General features: G+C 54.5%; 1 protein-coding gene across 1 annotated transcript in view; it reads left to right on the top strand.

The window, feature by feature from the left end:
- ABCC3 (ATP binding cassette subfamily C member 3) overlaps positions 1 to 17,479 on the top strand; it is a 55,155-nt gene extending 37,676 nt beyond the window's left edge. The window contains exons 18-31 of the mRNA XM_069482390.1: positions 1,251 to 1,418; positions 1,740 to 1,929; positions 2,898 to 3,012; positions 3,188 to 3,332; positions 3,430 to 3,637; positions 3,824 to 4,134; positions 4,935 to 5,134; positions 5,254 to 5,380; positions 6,447 to 6,548; positions 9,825 to 9,971; positions 10,155 to 10,313; positions 10,924 to 11,090; positions 13,656 to 13,850; positions 16,343 to 17,479. Coding sequence (XP_069338491.1) covers positions 1,251 to 1,418; positions 1,740 to 1,929; positions 2,898 to 3,012; positions 3,188 to 3,332; positions 3,430 to 3,637; positions 3,824 to 4,134; positions 4,935 to 5,134; positions 5,254 to 5,380; positions 6,447 to 6,548; positions 9,825 to 9,971; positions 10,155 to 10,313; positions 10,924 to 11,090; positions 13,656 to 13,850; positions 16,343 to 16,451 — 2,343 coding nt within the window. The 3' untranslated portion in view covers positions 16,452 to 17,479. The remainder of the gene's footprint in view (positions 1 to 1,250; positions 1,419 to 1,739; positions 1,930 to 2,897; positions 3,013 to 3,187; positions 3,333 to 3,429; positions 3,638 to 3,823; positions 4,135 to 4,934; positions 5,135 to 5,253; positions 5,381 to 6,446; positions 6,549 to 9,824; positions 9,972 to 10,154; positions 10,314 to 10,923; positions 11,091 to 13,655; positions 13,851 to 16,342) is intronic.
- The last annotated feature ends 1,018 nt before the right edge of the window (positions 17,480 to 18,497 follow it).

Here is an 18,497-nt window from a genome sequence, read left to right as displayed (position 1 = left end):
TTTTTTTTTTTGTGCGGGTGGGGCGTGGACACAGTCTCACTCTGTCACCCTGGGTAGAGTGTCCCAGTGTCATCATAGCTCACTGCAACCTCAAACTCCTGGGCTCAAGCCGTCCTCCTGCCTCAGCCTCCTGAGTAGCTGGGACTACAGCCATGTACCACGATGCCCAGCTAATTTTTCTATTTTTTTAAGTACAGACGGGTTCTCATTCTTGTTCAGGCCGGCTACGAATTCTTAACCATTTTTAAATGTACAGTTCAGCAGTGTCTATGCAACCAATCTCCACAAGCTTTTCATCTTGTAAAAGTGAAACTCTGTACCTGTTCAACAATAACTCCCCAGCCCCCCAGCCCTTAGCAACCACCATACTGTTTCCTGTTTTTAGGAATCTGACTACTCTAGTGTCTTAGTCCATTTTCTGTTGCTTATAAAGAAAAGCAATTTATTTCTTACAGTTCTGGAGGCTGGGAAGTCCAAGGTTGCCGGGGTGCATCCGGTGAGGGCCTTCTTGCTGGGGGGGACTCTGCAGAGTCCTGAGGTCTCGAGGGGCATGGCGTGGAGAGGGCCTGTGCGTGCTAGCTCAGGTCTCTTTGCTTCCCATTCCACTCCTGTGATAACCTCTTCATCCATTAACTCAATAATCCATGAATGGATTAACCATTCATGAGGGCGCACCTCTTAAAGGCCCTATCTCCCAATATTGCCACATTGGGGATTAAATTTCAACGTGAGTTTTGGAGCTTTAATATTCAAACCATCTTATCTAGGCATCTTGCAGGAGTGGAATCATACATACAGTATTTGTGACTGACTTCATCAGTATAATGTTGTAGCATGTGTTAGAATTGCCTTGCTTTTTGAGGCTGAGTGATAATTCCGTTTTATGTGCATATCACATTTTGTTTATCCCTTCATCTGTCAATGGGCGCTTGGGTTGGGCAGGAAACCAGCTGGGTAGGGTGGTAGAGTAAGGGAGGAGGATGGCCTCACCTGCCCCAGGAGGACTCTGAGAGCCACTGCCCCTTCCTCTGTGGCTTTACAGCTTTGCAGGGACAGCCTCCTTCTCCCCAGTCCCTGAAGGGAAGTTTTTCTTGTCTAACCCAAGTCTTTCTTGTTGCCCTTTCACTGCCTGTGAAATGTGGGTTCAGAGGCCTGCCTTGCTGAATGACTGTGGACAGGCCTTTGTCCCCTTGGGCCTGTCTGACCCCCTTCCACCAAGCTCCCACCTCCTACCACCCTCCTCCTTCCAGGGCATTAACTTGTCTGGGGGCCAGCGGCAGCGGGTCAGTCTGGCCCGAGCTGTCTATAGTGGTGCTGACATTGTTCTGCTGGATGACCCACTGTCAGCAGTGGACTCCCATGTGGCCAAGCATATCTTCGACCAAGTCATCGGGCCAGAAGGTGTGCTGGCAGGCAAGGTGAGGCCTGCCAGGGGTTAAGGGGGCTAAGGTGAGATCTGGGGCCCTTGGAGAGAACTGGTGGGAGGCTGGAGGTTTGGGTGAGACCTAGAGGTGTGGGGGCCTGAGAAGCAGGCACGTGGGTTGGGTGGCAGGGGACGCCCATGGGGACACACACCCCTGAGGCACTAAGCAGGAGGTGGCTAGCATGCGGTGAGCCACCCATGTGCCTGTCCAGCTCCCTGGCACACGGGTGCCTCGCACTTGCTCTGTGGCTCCATGCCTGTGCCAGGGGTGTGTGTTGAAGCCAGTGGGGGTGAGAGCCTGCTGCCTTCTCCTCAGACTCGGGTGCTGGTGACACACGGCATCAGCTTCCTGCCCCAGACAGACTTCATCATAGTGCTCGCTGACGGACAGGTGTCTGAGATGGGCCCCTACTCAGCCCTGCTGCAGCGCAACGGCGACTTCGCTAACTTCCTCCGCAACTATGCACCCGACGAGGGCCAGGAACACCTGGAGGACAGCAGAACCGGTACCACCATCCCCGGCCCTCTGCCCTCCATGCCCTCCCAGCATCTTCCCTGTCTGGGAAGTCTCTGAGTGTCTCAGGACTGGCTCAGTGTTGCAGCAGGGAGGTTCTGGGAAACTTGGGTCATCTGTGTGACAGCCACCAGAGGGAAAGTATGCTGGACTTAGTCAAGTCCTGCCTCCTCCTGTGCCCTAACTCTGGGACCTTGGATCAGCAGCTCAGGGCCTGAAGCCTCAGTTTTCCCATCTGTCAAAGGGGTATAAGAGCCCAGGCCCAGCTTGTGTGGCAAGGCTGTTTCATGGATAAATTGACAATCGTGCAAGTGCTTGACAAAGTCATTTATTTATCTACCAAGATTTACTGAGCAATTACTATGTCCAGGCACTGTTCTAGGCACTGACACATAGCAGTGGGCAAACAGAAAAATCCCTGTCTCATAGAACCCATAGAAGTCTCTGGGTTCACAAGGCACCCCCGCCCCTACCCTCTTGTTGCCTGGCTCCAGCCCTCCGGCCCCAAACCCTGGATCGGCCGGCAGACCTCTGCCCGGGCCTTCTGCCTGCTGCCGTGTAATCGGCAAATGTGCCTTGAGCATTTCCAAGTGCTGTGCCCCTTGCTCGGCATGTGACGCGTTTCCCTTTAATCCTCACGTTGGTGCAATGAGGTAGATGCTCTTACCCCCTTTTTACATGCCCGCCTAACGTCACGCAGCAAGGGAGTGGGCTTTAAGCTCAGCCAGTCTGACTCCAGAGCCCAAGTTCCTAACCCTTATATTGGAGTCTCCTCCACAGTCCTTGAAGGGAAGTTTGTCTTGTTGTCTAACCCAAGTCTTTCTTGTTGCCCTTTCAATCCCTCATCTTTTCTCATGCTTGTCCATTCAGGCCCTTTCACTGGAGTGGGGACTGGGGGGTACCAGGGGCTTGCAGGGGGAGCTAGTCGAACTCTGTCCGCTTCCTCCCACCCCACCACAGCCTCGGAAGGCGCAGAGGCTGAGGAGGTGCTGCTGATCGAAGACACGCTCAGCAACCACACAGACCTGATGGACAATGAGCCAGCCGCGTACGAGGTCCAGAAGCAGTTTATGAGGTGAGCTCCTGAGAGCTCTCAGCACCCCCTGCCGGGAGGCCGTGACAGGTCTCCCCAAGCCCTGTGAGGTGGGCTGCAGGCAGGTATTTCCCCTGGCACTCACACCCTGGGCCTCCGTCGTGGGGTGGCAAGGGTTGGGGGCCTTCTCCCTGGGTCTGACCAGTTGCCTTCCCAGACAGCTGAGTGCCATGTCCTCTGACGGAGAGGACCAGGGTCAGCCTGTGCCCCGGAGATGCCTCATTCCATCACAGAAGGTGCAGGAGACAGACGCAAAGGCTAACGGGGTGCTGATCCAGGAGGAGAAATTGGAGACCGGCACCGTGAGTAGGGCGGACCAGAGGGGCTGGAGAGGGTGGCAGCCCTCCAGCAGCCCCGGGACTCATAGAGTCCTCTGTCCCTGACTGCCACTCCCTACAGGTGAAGCTGAGTGTGTTCTGGGATTATGCCAAGGCAGTGGGGCTCTGGACCTCACTGGCCATCCTTCTCCTCCATGTGGGTCAAAGTGGGGCCGCCATTGGGGCCAGCGTGTGGCTTAGTGCCTGGGCCAACGATGCCATGGTGGACAGCAGACAGAACAACACTTCCCTGAGGCTGGGCGTCTATGCAGGCTTGGGAATTCTGCAAGGTGAGCCTGTGAGAGTGCCCAAAAGGGGCTCCCACACCCCTTCCTCTCCTCTGGGCTGCCAGCCCCCTCACACCATGTTCCTGCCTTGGAGCCTCCCTAACCCACTCTGGCAAGCCATGTCCGTGAATCTGCCCTCCGTGCCCGCCCCCTGGCCCAGGTAAGCTAGCCATCCTCGGCCTCCAACAGGGCTCCTGGTGATGCTGTCGGCCGGGACCATGGCAATGGGCGGCATGCAGGCTGCCGGCTTGCTGCACCAGGCGCTGCTGCGCAACAAGATGCGCTCGCCACAGTCCTTCTTCGACACGACGCCCTCCGGCCGCATCCTCAACCGCTTCTCTAAGGACATCTTTGTCATCGATGAGGTTCTGGCCCCCGCCACCCTCATGCTACTGGGTTCCTTCTTCAACTCCATCTGCACTATGGTGGTCATCGTGTCCAGCACGCCGCTCTTCCTTGTGGTCATCCTGCCTCTAGGGGCGCTCTACATCTATGTGCAGGTGCGTGGGCGGCTGGGCGTGGCTCTAATGTGGGCGGGGCGTCCGTGTGGGTGGGGCAGCCAGGGGCGGGGCGCTTCAGGCCCCCACCATTGCAGCCGGGTTTTGCTAGAAACGGCAGTTACTTCATCTCTTTGTCACTTTTCCTCACCTATGAGATAGACTCGAACCTACTTCCTAGGGTTGGCGTGAGGATAAATAAAGTGAAATTAACTGTGACTGGCCCCGGGGCTCCTTCTTGTTGGCTGTTTTTTAATAAAACATTGTTAATGGTTTGGGACACATTATCCTTCCCTTCTTTTTCTACCTGTCTGAACATATGTGTGCTTGTATGTGTTTAACATGAATGAATTGATAACATTCAGATACAGCTAACTGTAAAAGGCTTTTGCAGACGCGGAGCTCCTCTGTTCTGCAATGAATTAATCGTAGCAGAAGCTCGGCCCCTGGTATAGAAACCGTGATCTGGGCTGTGCGCTGTGCTGGGCCAGGGGAGCCTCAGAAACACATCCTGTGTAGTCCTGGCCGTCTTGGGCCCACAGGGGAGAGGATGGAAAGTGGGGACAGAGCCATGTTTTCGTGGGGCTGCAGCAGAGATGATCAGAGGGGAAGAAGGGTGCATGACAGACGCACCAAGCCCCAAGCCTTGGGTCTTTGGAGGTGGGGGAAGGCAGCGAGGTCTCAGGGTAGGAGCAAGGCTGGCTGGGAGGAGGCCAGGGGAAGTGGATGGGTTCGGAGACAGGCAGGACTGAGTTGGGGATTCCATGGCCCTGACCGCAGACTCTTTCCTCATCCCCCACCAGCGCTTCTACGTGGCCACATCGCGGCAACTGAAACGGCTGGAATCGGTCAGCCGCTCGCCCGTCTACTCCCACTTTTCAGAGACAATGACGGGCACCAGCGTCATCCGGGCCTACAACCGTGGCCAGGACTTTGAGGTCATCAGTGATACTAAGGTGGACATCAACCAGAAGAGCTGCTACCCCTACATCGTCTCCAACCGGTCAGAAGCCGCCTCCCTCACCTCCTGCTCCGCTAGGAGTTCCCACTAGACTCTCTGGCCTTCAGGGTCCTGGCCCTTCCTCCACCCAGCCCCGTTTGCTCCTTGTGTGACCCCGACAGGTGGCTGAGCATCCGAGTGGAGTTTGTGGGGAGCTGTGCTGTGCTCTTTGCTGCACTGTTTGCCGTGATTGGGAGAAGCAGCCTGAATCCAGGGCTGGTGGGCCTTTCTGTGTCCTATGCTCTGCAGGTACGGAGGGGCCTGGGCTCCAGGGCAGGGCCACCCCCGGGACAGAGGTCACACCGGTACCACAGGCATCTCCTGAGTGCCCCTCTCTGCTCAATGTGGGGACTAGCCACAGGTTCTGCTCTCAAGGGCTGCGACTTCACAGTCAGGCATGGAGAGACATCAGCTGGGGATTGTGATTCAGGCTGAGCAGGTCTTTGTGGCTGGAAAAACAGTATGTTTTAAAAGCCCGGAGGAGTCTCCCTGCTTTGGGGTGTTAGAGAAATGATCCTGGAGTTCGGCACCAAAGGACAAACAGAATTTGTCCTATCTGTGGGCAAGATGACATGAGGGGAGGTCCAAGGGCAGGAATACACCTGTTCAGAGGCTGCAGAGAAAGCACACAGATTCAGTAACTAAAGCCTTGGCTGGAGCTCAGGCAAGTCGCTCTGACACCAGCCTGAATTGTCAAAGAGTGATCTAACTGCATATGGAATTTTTATAAAGCAGATCATATTTTTAATACCTCAGGTGGCTCAAATCTTGAATGCATTGGTAAACAAAGGGCAAGCCAGAAAGGTCAGTTTTCTTAAACTTTAATGTGCATATGCATCACCTGGAGATCTTGTTAGAGTGTACATTCTGATTCAGCAGGCCTAGGATGGGGCTCAGGATTCTGCATTTTGATCAAGACTCCTTGGTATGCAAAGTGTGGTCCCTGGGCCAGTTGCATCAACATCTTTTGGGAGCTTGTTAGAAACGAAGACCCTCAGGTTCCCGGTCCTACCTCAGACCTACTGAATCAGAAGCTGCATTTTAACAAGATTCTCTAGGAAGTCTTATACATATTAAAGTCTGAGAAACACTGGGTGAGGCGGTCCTTGGTTAAGTCTGCATTGTCACTGTTTGGAGTACAGTGGTGATTAGAGCCCCGGTTGGCACACCTGTGGGCTTGCCCAGGCCCACCTGGCTCATAGGTGGGCTAGGCTGTCATTAATGGGAGCATGATGGAGGACTCTGAACTCTTCCCAAAGCCATTGCAGCGGGGAGGGGGAGACTACCCTATCTGTAACGCAGTCCCTTTGGCCAGGTGACATTTGCTCTGAACTGGATGATCCGAATGATGTCAGATTTGGAGTCTAATATCGTGGCGGTGGAGAGAGTGAAGGAGTACTCCAAGACGGAGACAGAGGTGGGTGCTGGGATGCGCCTGGGGCAAGGGACTCTGAAATAGCTGGGGAAGAACGCTGGGTGGCTTGCCATCCCTAAAACTTAAGGCCATCTGCTTAGGCGGCTCTTCATGCATTCATTTATCCATCCAAACATTATGGAGCATCAACCAACTAGAGATCTATGCCAGGAGGTATAAAGGGTTCAGAGTTGAACAAAACAGGGTTTGCCGTCAAGCAGCTTCTGATTTAGTGGGAGGGGTAAGACATATTACAGAGCTCTGCGGTGGGTGACAAGAGCTCTGGCATGGTGCACCCCACGAGGGCAGATAAGGGAGGTCCTTCAGCTGGGGTGATCAGGGGAGGCGAGCTTAGATTTGAAGGATGGGCAGGTTTTGCTAGACTAGGTAAGATAGTGGGGTGGGCGGTGGGAAGGTGAGCATTCCAGCCAAAGAGACCAGCCTGGGCAAAGGTGCAGAGGTGGAGCAATGTGCCCTTTGTTGGGGAGGAGTTGTCCTCTACAGGGGCATCCAGACTTTTCTCCACCACCCCCTCCCACGGTCACAGCCCAGCCCTCTTCATGCCCAGAAGCTACAGCATCTCTGAGATCTCAGTGTCAAGCATCCCACTTGTAGACCACGCTGCTGTCCTTCTCAGCTCTCTTGTTCCAAGTCCTCCACGATCACAGCACTTTGTCCTCATTGAGACCCCCAGTCCCGTGACCCGACTTTGTCTCTGTCCACCAGCTCCTCTGGCATCACTTTGTTGCAGCCCAGCCCGGTTCATCTGCCTGCTGCACAGAGAAGAGCCAATGAACTGAGACAGTCGGGGTTGCAATGGAGGAAGAGTTTTATTCTGCAGAGTGCTAAGCGGGGAGACGGGAGAAAGTTTTTCAACTCTGCCTCCTCAAGGATTTGGGAGACAGGGTTTTTAAGGATAGTTTGGCAGGCAAGGGATCAGGCAATTAGGTTTGTTAATTGGGCCCAAATTGTAGGTATATAGAAGTCATCTTCTTGTGTTGCTCCAGTCCCTGGGGTCATAATTCCAGTTGAGTCGGTCTCTTGGTCTGGGCCGCTGGTCCATTGGGTGGGTCAACCAACGCACTGGAATGCGGCCCTGGGAGATAGCTTAAAAACTCCCTTTAGATTTCGAAAAGGTGATGTTATCTACAGAGAAAGTTAAGAATCTTTATGGACACCAGCTATGGGGAGAAATTACAAAGCTTTATGACCACCCGTTGTGTGACTCTGGAGTGGCAATTATAGAGAAGCAAACAGGGGGACAGTGACTAATTATTGTCATTATTTTTAGCTAGGCCCTTACCACAGTTCTCACCTTGCACCCCGTTTTATTCATTTGTAAGGGCGGTTTCAACTCCCCTCCCCAGCTAGGCTGGAGTCTGTGCTCCGCCAACACAAACGCTCTCAACTCCCTTTGCCCTTCTCCCTCTCCAAGTGGTACCCACCTACGAAACCCCACCCCAGGTCAGCCCTCCTATCTACCTCCTTTATTCCTGCGCTGAGCACCTAAAACCTTGCAGGAGAGAATTACTGATTGTACTTCAAGTTTAAAGCCACACACCACTGCTGGGTTTTCCTACTTTGCTTCCCCAAGAAGCACGTGTTCCCACTTTCAGAAAGATTTCTTTCGAACATTCTCCGTTTGCAAACCCCACATCTCCTCCCTTGTGCTCAACCGTAGACCTTGCCTGACACTTCCATGAGAAAATAGGTTATAAGACAGGAACCTCCACCACCTTCCTGCCTCCGGGCCTTTAAACCTGCCTGTGTCTCCTTCATTTTCTTCCTTTCTCTTTTAGCAGGAATTATGCCTTTTTGTTTCAAAATCTAGCCCCTCCGCTCCTCATGGCGCCCAGGACTTGTCAGTTCGCTCTCCAGCTCCTGTGTCGTCCGTCTTGCTCCCTCTGTCGGATGTTTGCCATCCACATGCAAAAACATGCCAGGGCATCTTCCATTCAAGACACACAAACGAACCCTCCCCTTCCCCTGCATTCTCCGACCCCATTTCTCTGCTCTCCTTCGGCGTGAAGGCGTGAAGCTTGCTTTAAAGTACGTGTTCTCGCTGCTTCCCCGGCACCCTTTATCTCGTCTGCCCCCCGCAGCCTGCTGTCTGGCCCTGTCACTTCACTGAGATGCTCACCAGGGACCTCCCAGCTTTCAAATCTAAGGGACACTTTTCTGTTCTCATCTAGTTCAACCTCTCAGTGATGTTCGGATGAAAGGACACCTCCCTTCTTCTTGGGGTCCTCCTGGATTCCGTGACCCTCACCCTATCAGTCTGCCTCTGCTGAGCGCCCACCCCAGCTGGCCCTCTTCCTCCCAGCCTGGCTTCTCCTGCCCCCGCCTTCTCCAGGCTTCGGCCCCAGCCCCCTCTCTCATGATCCTGTCTCCTCCACCCGCCCCCATCCTCACTCAGACACAAGATCCTGTCTCCATGTTCTCCTCCTAGCAGCCAGAAAGATCCTTTAAAAACGCATTAAATGACATCATTCCTTTGTGTACGGCCCTCTAATGGCTTTGCATCTTACTCAGAGTAAAAAAGCATAGTCCTTAAAATGGCAAGGCCCCCCCCCCATGCTGGGACTACCCACTGCGTCAGCCTTCTACCTCTCAGCTTTGTCATTGTGTTCCAGAACATACCTGGAGGCATTTGCACTTGCTGTTCCCTCTGTCTGGCATGCCTTTCCCCCAGGTATCCACTTGGCTTGTTCCCTCAACTCCCTCAGGTCTTCACTGTCACCTCCTCCAGGAAGCCTTCCCTGACCACCGTGTACGGAGCAGCAACACTGAGCACTTCTTGGCCCCTAGCACTCATCATTTCTTACATTAAGATTTGCTTATTTGTTGATCATATTCCTTCCTGTTCTAGAATGTAAGCCTCAGGAGGGCAAGGACTTTGTCTCATTGGGGACACCACTGTGTCCCCACTACCTGGCACAGGGTAGCCACTCAGTAATCACGAATGGGTAAAGGCTGTGAGAGGGGAGGTAGGGCAGGCAGGGAGGGCATCTCCAGGAACATGGGGCACGAGGAGAGACGGGGAGCAGGTCGGAAGGGGGGTTTTGAGGTGGCTCAGTGGTGAATAAGGTGAGAGGGATACAGAAGCCATTGAACCACAAAGTTGACAGGGTGCCAGGAACTCCCCCTCAACTCCTGCCCTGCAGGACCATCGTGGGTGAGGATAGAGGGGACTTGGGAGAGAGAAACTGAAAAATGAGGGCGGGCCAGGCTGGGGAGGAGGTGCCATCGTGATGAGACCCCATTTGTACCTCCCGCCAGGCGCCCTGGGTGGTGGAGGGCAGGCGCCCTCCCGAGGGCTGGCCCCAGCGTGGGGAGGTGGAGTTCCGGAATTACTCCGTGCGCTACCGGCCCGGCCTGGACCTGGTGCTGAGAAACCTGAGCCTGCTCGTGCGCGGTGGCGAGAAGGTACCGTGCGGAGGGTGGGTCCTGGGTGTGCGGGTGCCTGGGGACGTGGCCACAGCCTTCGTGGGGAGCGTGGGTCTTTGAGGGAGCAGGTGCTCTGCCAGACGTCTGCTTGGCCTCTGAGGGAGTCCCGGAGATGCCGTGACCTCTCAGCTCTCCCCTGACGGCCCCGCCCCACCCCTCCAGGTGGGGATCGTGGGCCGCACTGGGGCCGGCAAATCGTCCATGACCCTGAGCCTCTTCCGCATCCTGGAGGCAGCAGAGGGTGAAATCCTCATCGACGGCCTCAACGTGGCAGACATCGGCCTCCATGACCTGCGTTCTCAGCTGACCATCATCCCCCAGGTATGAGCCTGGCATGGGCTGGCCACACTGACCCAGAGCCCTGGGGCAGGCCCCACCCTTGTTCTGTAGCTTGAGGATGGGGACTGGGACCTCAGTCTTGATGCTGGGGGTAGGGGTCGGGGGTGCGTGGACAGCACAGGGCAGAGCCACCGAGGAACCAACTCAGTCACAGATCTGGAAGGGTCAGACATCCCTGCCCAATGAGGCCCTGCCCTTTGCCCTCCTGGACCAGCAAATGGGGAGGGGGGACCACAGGACCCCTCCAAGTGCCCCATCTCCTGAGACGTTCTGTCCTGGTCTCCTGTTGACAGCTCTGAAATACATTTCACTTTTTCTGGCTCCTCTAGACTCTAGGGTATATTTTTCTGCCGAGTGGACACTTTGGAGTCAGCTTAGTGGCTCTGATTCCTGCATTAGCAGAGCACTCAGTGACTGGCAAAGCCGAGCTTTATCGTCTCCCCGCAGGCAACACTCTCTCTGCCTCCCCCCTGGAGGGCAGGAACAGCGTGGGAATGCCGCCACCTTAATCCCCTCTTTTTCCCTGGTCCTGGGGCCCATGGCCCCTTGTGGGCCTGAGCCACCTCTCCATGAGGCCATGTTGTGTCCCCAGGATCCCATCCTGTTTTCGGGGACCCTGCGCATGAACCTGGACCCCTTTGGCAGTTACTCAGATGACGACATTTGGCAGGCCTTGGAGCTGTCCCACCTGCGTGCGTTTGTGAGCTCCCAGCCGGCAGGCCTGGACTTCCAGTGCTCTGAGGGCGGGGAGAACCTCAGGTAAAAACTCGGGGTGTGGACAGGGTGGGAGCAGCAGTCCTCCCTGGGGGACCCTGCGGGGGAACCACGTAACACAGAGTCCGGGCCAGCCAGGGTGCACAGAGGGGAGTTATTTTGTATTGAGCGTATTCCGTGTGCCGGGCATGGTGAGCCACCTCACTGACCCCTCACATGGCCCCAGAGGTGGTCCCTCAACCCACTTTGCAGGTGAGGAAACCGAGGCTCAGAGAGGGTAAGCGGCTTGGCCAAAGTTGCACAGCGAGGAGAAGGCATGCCTGGGATCTGAACCAGCTCTGAGAGATTCCAAAACCCTCTTCAGGCATGTTGTGTTAGGTTGTCGATGCTGTGCCTGGGCTGGGCAAGGCGGCTCTGGATGGAGCCGGGGAGCAGGTAGGAGGAAGCCTTCTCCCCTCCAGAGCTTTCTTACAGCCCCGGACTCTATATCCCCAGCCACTGAGCATCAGGGAGGGCCAGGAGTCACCTCTTAGGGTCCAGAGGCTTAACATACCCGTACCTGTGTTATCTGTGTGGTGTGGGGCAAGTTGCATAACATCTCTGTGCCTTGTTTGCTTTCACTCTACAATGAGGATACTAACAGGCCATACCTCTTCACATCACGCTGCCCAAGAAGAATATAATGCAAGCCACATGTGTGTAATTAACCATTTTTTAAAAAGGAAAAAGAGGTGGTGTGGTGGCATGTGCCTATCATCCCAGCTACTTGGGAGGCCGAGGCAGGAGGATCACTTGAGCCTGGGAGTTTGAGGTTGCTGTGAGCTAGGCTGATGCCACGGCACTCTAGCCCTGGCGACAGAGCGAGACTCTGTCTCAAGAAAAAAAAAAAAAAAAAAAAAAGGAAAAAGAAACAATTTTAGATATATTGGGCTAAGTAAAATATACTATTAAAATTTATTTCATACATTATTTGCATTTTTCATACAAGTTTGAAATATGGTGTGTATTTTACATTTACAGCACATCTCGGTTGGGACTAGCCACATTTCAAGGGCTTGATGGCCACATGGGGCCAGTGGCTACCCTTTGGGCAGAGCAGTTTTAGGGCGTGATGAAATGAAAATCGCTTAGCTTGGATACACTCCTGTGAAACGTCAGCCATTCCCTTCCTCCTCCCCTCCCCCTCCTTCCCTCCCCCTTCCTCTCCCTCCCCCTCTCCTTCCTCTTCCTCCTCCTCCTTATTTTCATTTTTATATTCAGTGCATACGCATGGCCCCTCCCCAGACCTTGAAAACAAAAGCAAAAACTTTACGTTTGCCTGACACGTCAGCGTTCAAAGCACTTTGGCCTCCACTATCTCATTTAATCTTTACCACAGTCCTGTGGGCGGAAGTGAGGCTTCCACGCTATGAAATTATTTGCTCAAAGACGCTTAGCTAGTCAGGAGCAGGGCAGGGACTCAGGGAAGGGGGAGACTTTTGTCCCAAAACTTTCCTGGCTGTACCTCCTCACCCAGATGACCCGGGGGACTCCCCCCACCACCCAGACAGCCCTTAGGACTCAATGAGCATCTTAGCTGAGTTCACTTACAGAACTACCTGTGGGGCGGCTGGCAGACAAGCATGGGCTCTCTGGGCCCCATGCCCCATGGCTGTGTCTTCCTCGGTCCTTCTGTCCTGCTTGCTCTCGCACTCCCCCCACCCCAGGACCGCCTTCCCCCCACACACGATCAGAGGCAGAAATCCGCTCCACTCTTCCCTCTTCCTTGTAGCCACTTTAAGCATAACCTGTGTCCTGTGCCAGTCCCACCATAAATCAGCCCTGAGTTCTATCGGGCGGCTCATTCTGCTGCCAAAACCTTCATTAGTTGCAGGAACAGGCCAGGGAGCGAGCCTGGCCTTTACTCCGGCTGTGGTGACTCACCCCTTTGGGAAGGGCTGAGGTATTTGTCCTTGGATGTGGGGGTGCTGTGGCCTCTGTGGTTGGGAGGCCACAGCACCGCTTTGTCCGCTGGCCCTGGCTTCCAAGGAAGGAGGTTGAAGGTATGCATCTGGCCCCTCCTTCGGCTCCCCAGTGACCAGACACAGGCAGTCCCTAGGTCCTGCCCTGCTTTGCGCCTCCCTTATCCCCAAACAGAGCCCTGACCCGTATTCCCCGTGGTGTGAGAGATGACTGCCTGAATTGTGTAACATTAGGCTCAGCAAGATGGCGTAGTGTAGCTTATGTGCAAATATCCAGGAAGAGAAATGCAAGCATATTCTTACTAAGGTGTAAATGACTGATGGAGCAAAGCAGAGAACATCACGGCACTAGATGAGAAGCGAGAATAGGGAAGAAAGCATAGAAAGAGGAGGCTGGGGGTGCTGAGAACAGACTGGGGATTTCACTGTGCTTTTTAGCCCTGGCTCTGTCCTCGAGGTCCCTCTTTATCCTGTGATGTCCAGACCTCCACTCTGTTCCAGGAAGACTGGGCTGTGGCAGAAATGGGAGAGGTCAGACAGAAAGCCAGTCCTGGCCGCTGAGAAGTGGAGACAGAAACAGGTCTGGGAGCCAGGCCTGGAGGCAGGCTGGAGGCACCCACCTGGTAACGCCTGCCTTCCCCATTCCCAGTGTGGGCCAGAGGCAGCTCGTGTGCCTGGCCCGAGCCCTGCTCCGCAAGAGCCGCGTCCTGGTTTTAGATGAGGCCACGGCCGCCATTGACCTGGAGACTGATGACCTCATCCAGGCTACCATCCGCACCCAGTTTGAGACCTGCACCGTCCTGACCATCGCACACCGGCTTAACACTATCATGGACTACACCAGGTAGGACACGGAAACCTAAGCAAGGGGGGACCTGGTGGGGGCTGGGGGCATCAGGAAGGGGTCGGGCAGATTAGGGTTATCTGGGCATCGAATGCTCCTGGGGCATGGGGGGGCAGAACGGAGTTTCCCAACAAGATACAGGTAAGGGGCAGACGAGAGTGTGGTTACGTGGGTGCAGGGGTGGGGCACACAGTGACATTTTCTAAGACACCTGGGGAAGGGACACAGTGGGGATCCCCAGGCATTGTGAATTGTGCACAGTTCACCTCCATCCCTCTCCTGTGGATGATACGAGGTGAGGGGAACCTTCATGCCAGTCCCATCACTTCCTGAGCTCCTGTGGACAGAGTGCTTGCCTGTCCCTCACTTCATTTGCACCGCCCTGCCATCCTGTGAGATCGGGCAATTACACCCAGTTCACCTGGGCGAGTTCACCTGGGTGAGTTCGAAGATCAGGGAAGGTGCCTGATGCCTGGGTCCCTGCCTGGCACCCTGAGGGCACGTGAGGAGGTGATGCCTGCTTGGGAGAGCTCTGTGTCCGAGTCAGAGGTCTGAGTGACCTAGGGCAATTTACAGTGCCTTTCCAATGGAAACGATAATGTCTCTGGGATTGTACGAGGAGTCAGTGAAATGTGTTTAAACTGCAGGTGATCCTGGGGAACCTCAGCGTCCTCCCCAGTCCCTGCCTCCCCAGTCCCTGCGGTCCCCTCCTGTAATTCTCCCTGGCACTAGTCCCTCAAAGGATTAGGGGAGGGTCCTTGCCCTCAGCATCTTGTGGCTTCTTTGGAAAGGCAGGCCACTCAGCCAAAGAAAAAACTGGGACCGACTCCGTCATTGTGTCCATTGTCAAGGTGCAGTGCTGGAGGTCAAAGGCATGGGCCGAGTGACTCAGAGTCCCGGCTGGGTGGGCTCCTTAGAGACTTGAGGGGGTGGGAATGCTGAGAGGGGAGGAGGCAGGAGGCTCAGACAGGCCTCTGCTGAAGGAGTATGGTGGGCACACATCAAGAGGCCTTCATTCACTCAACACACGCACGTACTGGTAGGGTAGGGGAGGTGGGCAGGGCACCACGGGCAGGACATTGGGTCAGACCTTGTCTCTCTCCCCCTGTGGCCTGGAGGGTCCTGGGGGCCAGCTGAGAATGCCTGATGCTGCCCTCTGTCCCATCCCCACCCCACTCCCAACCCCCACCCCCATTCCGGACCCCACTGGGAGGAGGAAGGGAGGGTGGGCCCTGGGTCAGGAGGAGGGTCTGAGAGGATCTGTCCCCAGGCCTAACCAGAAATGCTTTATTCACCAGCAGCCCTAGGGTGGGAGACTCAGATCGACCTTGGGTGTTGGGAATTCATTCATTCTAATGGGGCAGGCAGAAATGAATCAAATAATCGGGCTACAGAACATGTAATTAGAGCCTGCAGGAAGGAAGCAGGGTTGTGTGTGCAGGCCAGAGGAAGGCTCTCCACACAGGCCAGCCAGCGCACTTGCTCTCCTAAGGAAGGGGAGCACCAGCCAGGCCCGATGAGCATGGGTTGTGGGGTGGAGGTGAGTAAATGAGGTAGAGAGGGAGCTGAGAACTTTAGGCAAAGGATGCACCACGTGCCCTGAGGCAGGAGGGTGCATGAGGCTGGAGTGCAGAGGAGGGAGGCAGCAGAACCAAGATGAGAGGACAGGCTGCACTTTGGGGACCAGGGGAAAACCCCTCAGACCTTACCCTAAGAGCAATGAGAAGCCACTGAAGACTGATTTGGGGGAGGGGGGAGCCTCCTGGGCTCCAATTTGGGCAGTGGCCAGGCAGTGATGTTCACAGAGACACTCCTTTCCAGGACAAGTTTCTAGGAGCCCAGCAGGTGGGGAATCAGAGTGCCCCCTCCCACGGAGGAGCACCTCTCCTGGGCTTGGGAGAGCCCTTTCCCCTCCACCTGGTGGAGCCAGCCTGTTGGCCTCACACCAGGTGCACCCTGTGTGTGGTTGGTGGGGGAGTCTAACCCCAGGCCCAGGCCTGACTGGGGGGGGGGGGGCGGCGGGGGAGATCCTCCCAGCAGCAGCAGCCAGATTTGCAGCCCAAGTCCCAGATTCCAGTGTCAGGCTTACTGCGGCCAGTTTCCTGCCGTGTGCCTTTGTGAGCCGGCACAAAGCAGATGGATGTGCCCAGGGCCCAGCACACAGGCCCATGGCTCCCTGTGCACAGCCTGCTGAAATCCTGTGACCCCGGCCAGGGGAAAGGCTCATTAGGGAAGGTTTTCGGAGCCCTGACTAGAAGAGATGAATAGGACCTTGCGTTTGATCCTAGAAACCGCTCCACTTGCCAGGAGAACTAACAGAATGGCTAAAATAACCAGGCTTGCAAGCATGTGCACTCGGTATAGCGGCTGTGTGGGGTGGATTGCCTGAAGTGGGTGGTTGGTATGTCAGCGCCGGCCTGAGCAGTACCCAGAAGGGCAGGGTTGGACTGTGGCTGGGTCTGGGCTGACCCCTTCTTTTATTTTTTGGCTAGGGTCCTGGTCCTGGACAAAGGGGCAGTAGCTGAATTTGATTCTCCAACCAACCTTATTGCAGCTAGAGGCATCTTCTACGGGATGGCCAAAGATGCTGGACTTGCCTAAAATGCATTCCTGGGATTTCCTCCTGGCCTTTCCTAGTTTCATCAGGAAGGGAAATGACACCAAATGTGTCCACAGAATGGACCGATGGCAAACAGTGGGGGCACTGGTTAGATTTTGCACCGGTAAAGTGCTTCACAGAATAACCTCGTCTCAAATGGTTGACACGAGGAAGTGAGGCCCAGAGATGAATGACATGCCTGGGGTCGCAGCTAGTTTGGGACAGAGCCCAGACTAGTCCCTGCCCAGCTGACTCCCAGTCTAGTGGTATTTCCATATCGCACTGTTTTCAAACAATCGTTTCATGAAATGACCTCCCTCCTCCCTCTGATTTTTCATATTTTCTAAAGTATTTTTTTTTTTTAATAAAAAGCTTTTTCTTCCTGGAACAGTCTGCTGGGTCAGGCATCCCTAGGAACTGGGTCCTGTACTCTGGGGTGCTACCTGAATCCATTAAAAATGGAGTACTGATGAAATAAAACCATGTGGTCAACAATACGTACACCTCAATGTAGTCTTTTTCTGCCTGTTCACGAGGCTCGGGGATCCGGGCCTTTGTAGGAGGCCGGGAGGAAGGGCGAAGAGGCTGCAGTTATCTGAACTTCAGGCGTAAGAGTTTTTGGCTGAAAATATTGTCTTCACAGCCAAAATTCACTGAGTAATTGCCAGTAGTTCCTGCTCTGCTATGCAGATGCCGTAAAAAGGTGAGAAATGAAAGCTCTGCAATCTGACCCGAAGCCCCTGGGGAAAGCTGCTGTGAACAACTCCATGTTCGTGTCATCCCTCATCCCTCCAAGCCTGTTTCCCTAGGGGCTGAGAAGTGTGTGGTGCATTATTTCCTAGCTCCTTTAGAAGTCTGTTCCAGACAGTTCCGATTGCCAGCGAGGCCTCCGACTCATTCAATTTCCTCGGTCCAGCTGAAGCTGAATGTGTGAGCACAGAGAAGCCCAGAAGCTGCCCCTGCCTTGACAGTCCCAGGCTGGTAAACCAGATAGGAAGGGGTGAATTGTCTGCTTTCTTGAGCAAGCCAACACAAAGTTGGTTTTCTGTGGGTCAGGGCCCACCTGGCACAGGCCTTATATTTGGAATGGATCTCTTCTCTTTGTTACCTTACTACTGTGGTCCCCAACCCCCAGACCATGGACCAGTACAGGTCCGTGGCCTATTAGGAACCGGACCGCATAGCAGGAAGTGAGTGGTGGGTGGGGGAGTGAGTCAAACTTCATCTGTATTTACAGCCACTCCCCATCACTCGCATCACCGCATAGACTCCGCCTCCTGTCAGATCAGCAGCGGCATTAGATTCTCGTAGGAGCTCGAACCCTATTGCAAACTGCGCATGCGAGGGATCTAGGTCATGCTCCTTATGAGAATCTAATGCCTGATGATCTGAGGTGGAGCTGAGGCGGTGATGCTAGCGTTGGGGAGCGGCTACACATATGGATTATCATTAACAGAGAAGTTTGACTGCACAGAGACCATAGTAAATCAATTGCTTGCAGACTCATATCAAAACCCTATCAGTGAGTGGCAAGTGACAATTTAATAATTATAAAGTGTACAACAAATGTAATGTGCTTGAATCATCCCCAAACCATCCTCCCCACCCCTAGGTCCATGGAAAATTGTCCTCCGTGAAGCCAGTCCCTGATGCCGAAAAGGTTGGAGATGCTGCCGTACCAAGTTCACTGGTCTCCTTGGTCTCATTCCTATTCCCTGTACCTTTACTCTTGCTATGATGTGAATGGCTGTGGGTGACTGTTGTTTCCACCCTAAACAGTTTGCAGTGGATGCAGAGATGGCTCCTTTGATCAGGTTTTTCTATAAGCCCTGGGTCGGCCTGTGCTGCAGGACCATTTGTTAAAGGTTAATCACATTTTTTTTGGCAGGCTGTTTCTGCCCAGGCTGTTTATGGGTATATATATGGAAGATGACTTCCATCTTTGTGATAAAACAAGTATGAAAGCACAAATGCCCAAATTATTCTGCCTCTCGTTGGTGCTAAGAAAAGGTCTCTGCTATGCTCTCTGATTTATTAGGCCAATTTGG

Source organism: Eulemur rufifrons, chromosome 9 (genome assembly GCF_041146395.1).
Source record: "Eulemur rufifrons isolate Redbay chromosome 9, OSU_ERuf_1, whole genome shotgun sequence".
NCBI classification, from domain to species: Eukaryota; Metazoa; Chordata; class Mammalia; order Primates; family Lemuridae; genus Eulemur; species Eulemur rufifrons.
Note: the sequence above shows the minus strand (reverse complement) of the source record. Positions and strands in the feature narration are given on the sequence as shown.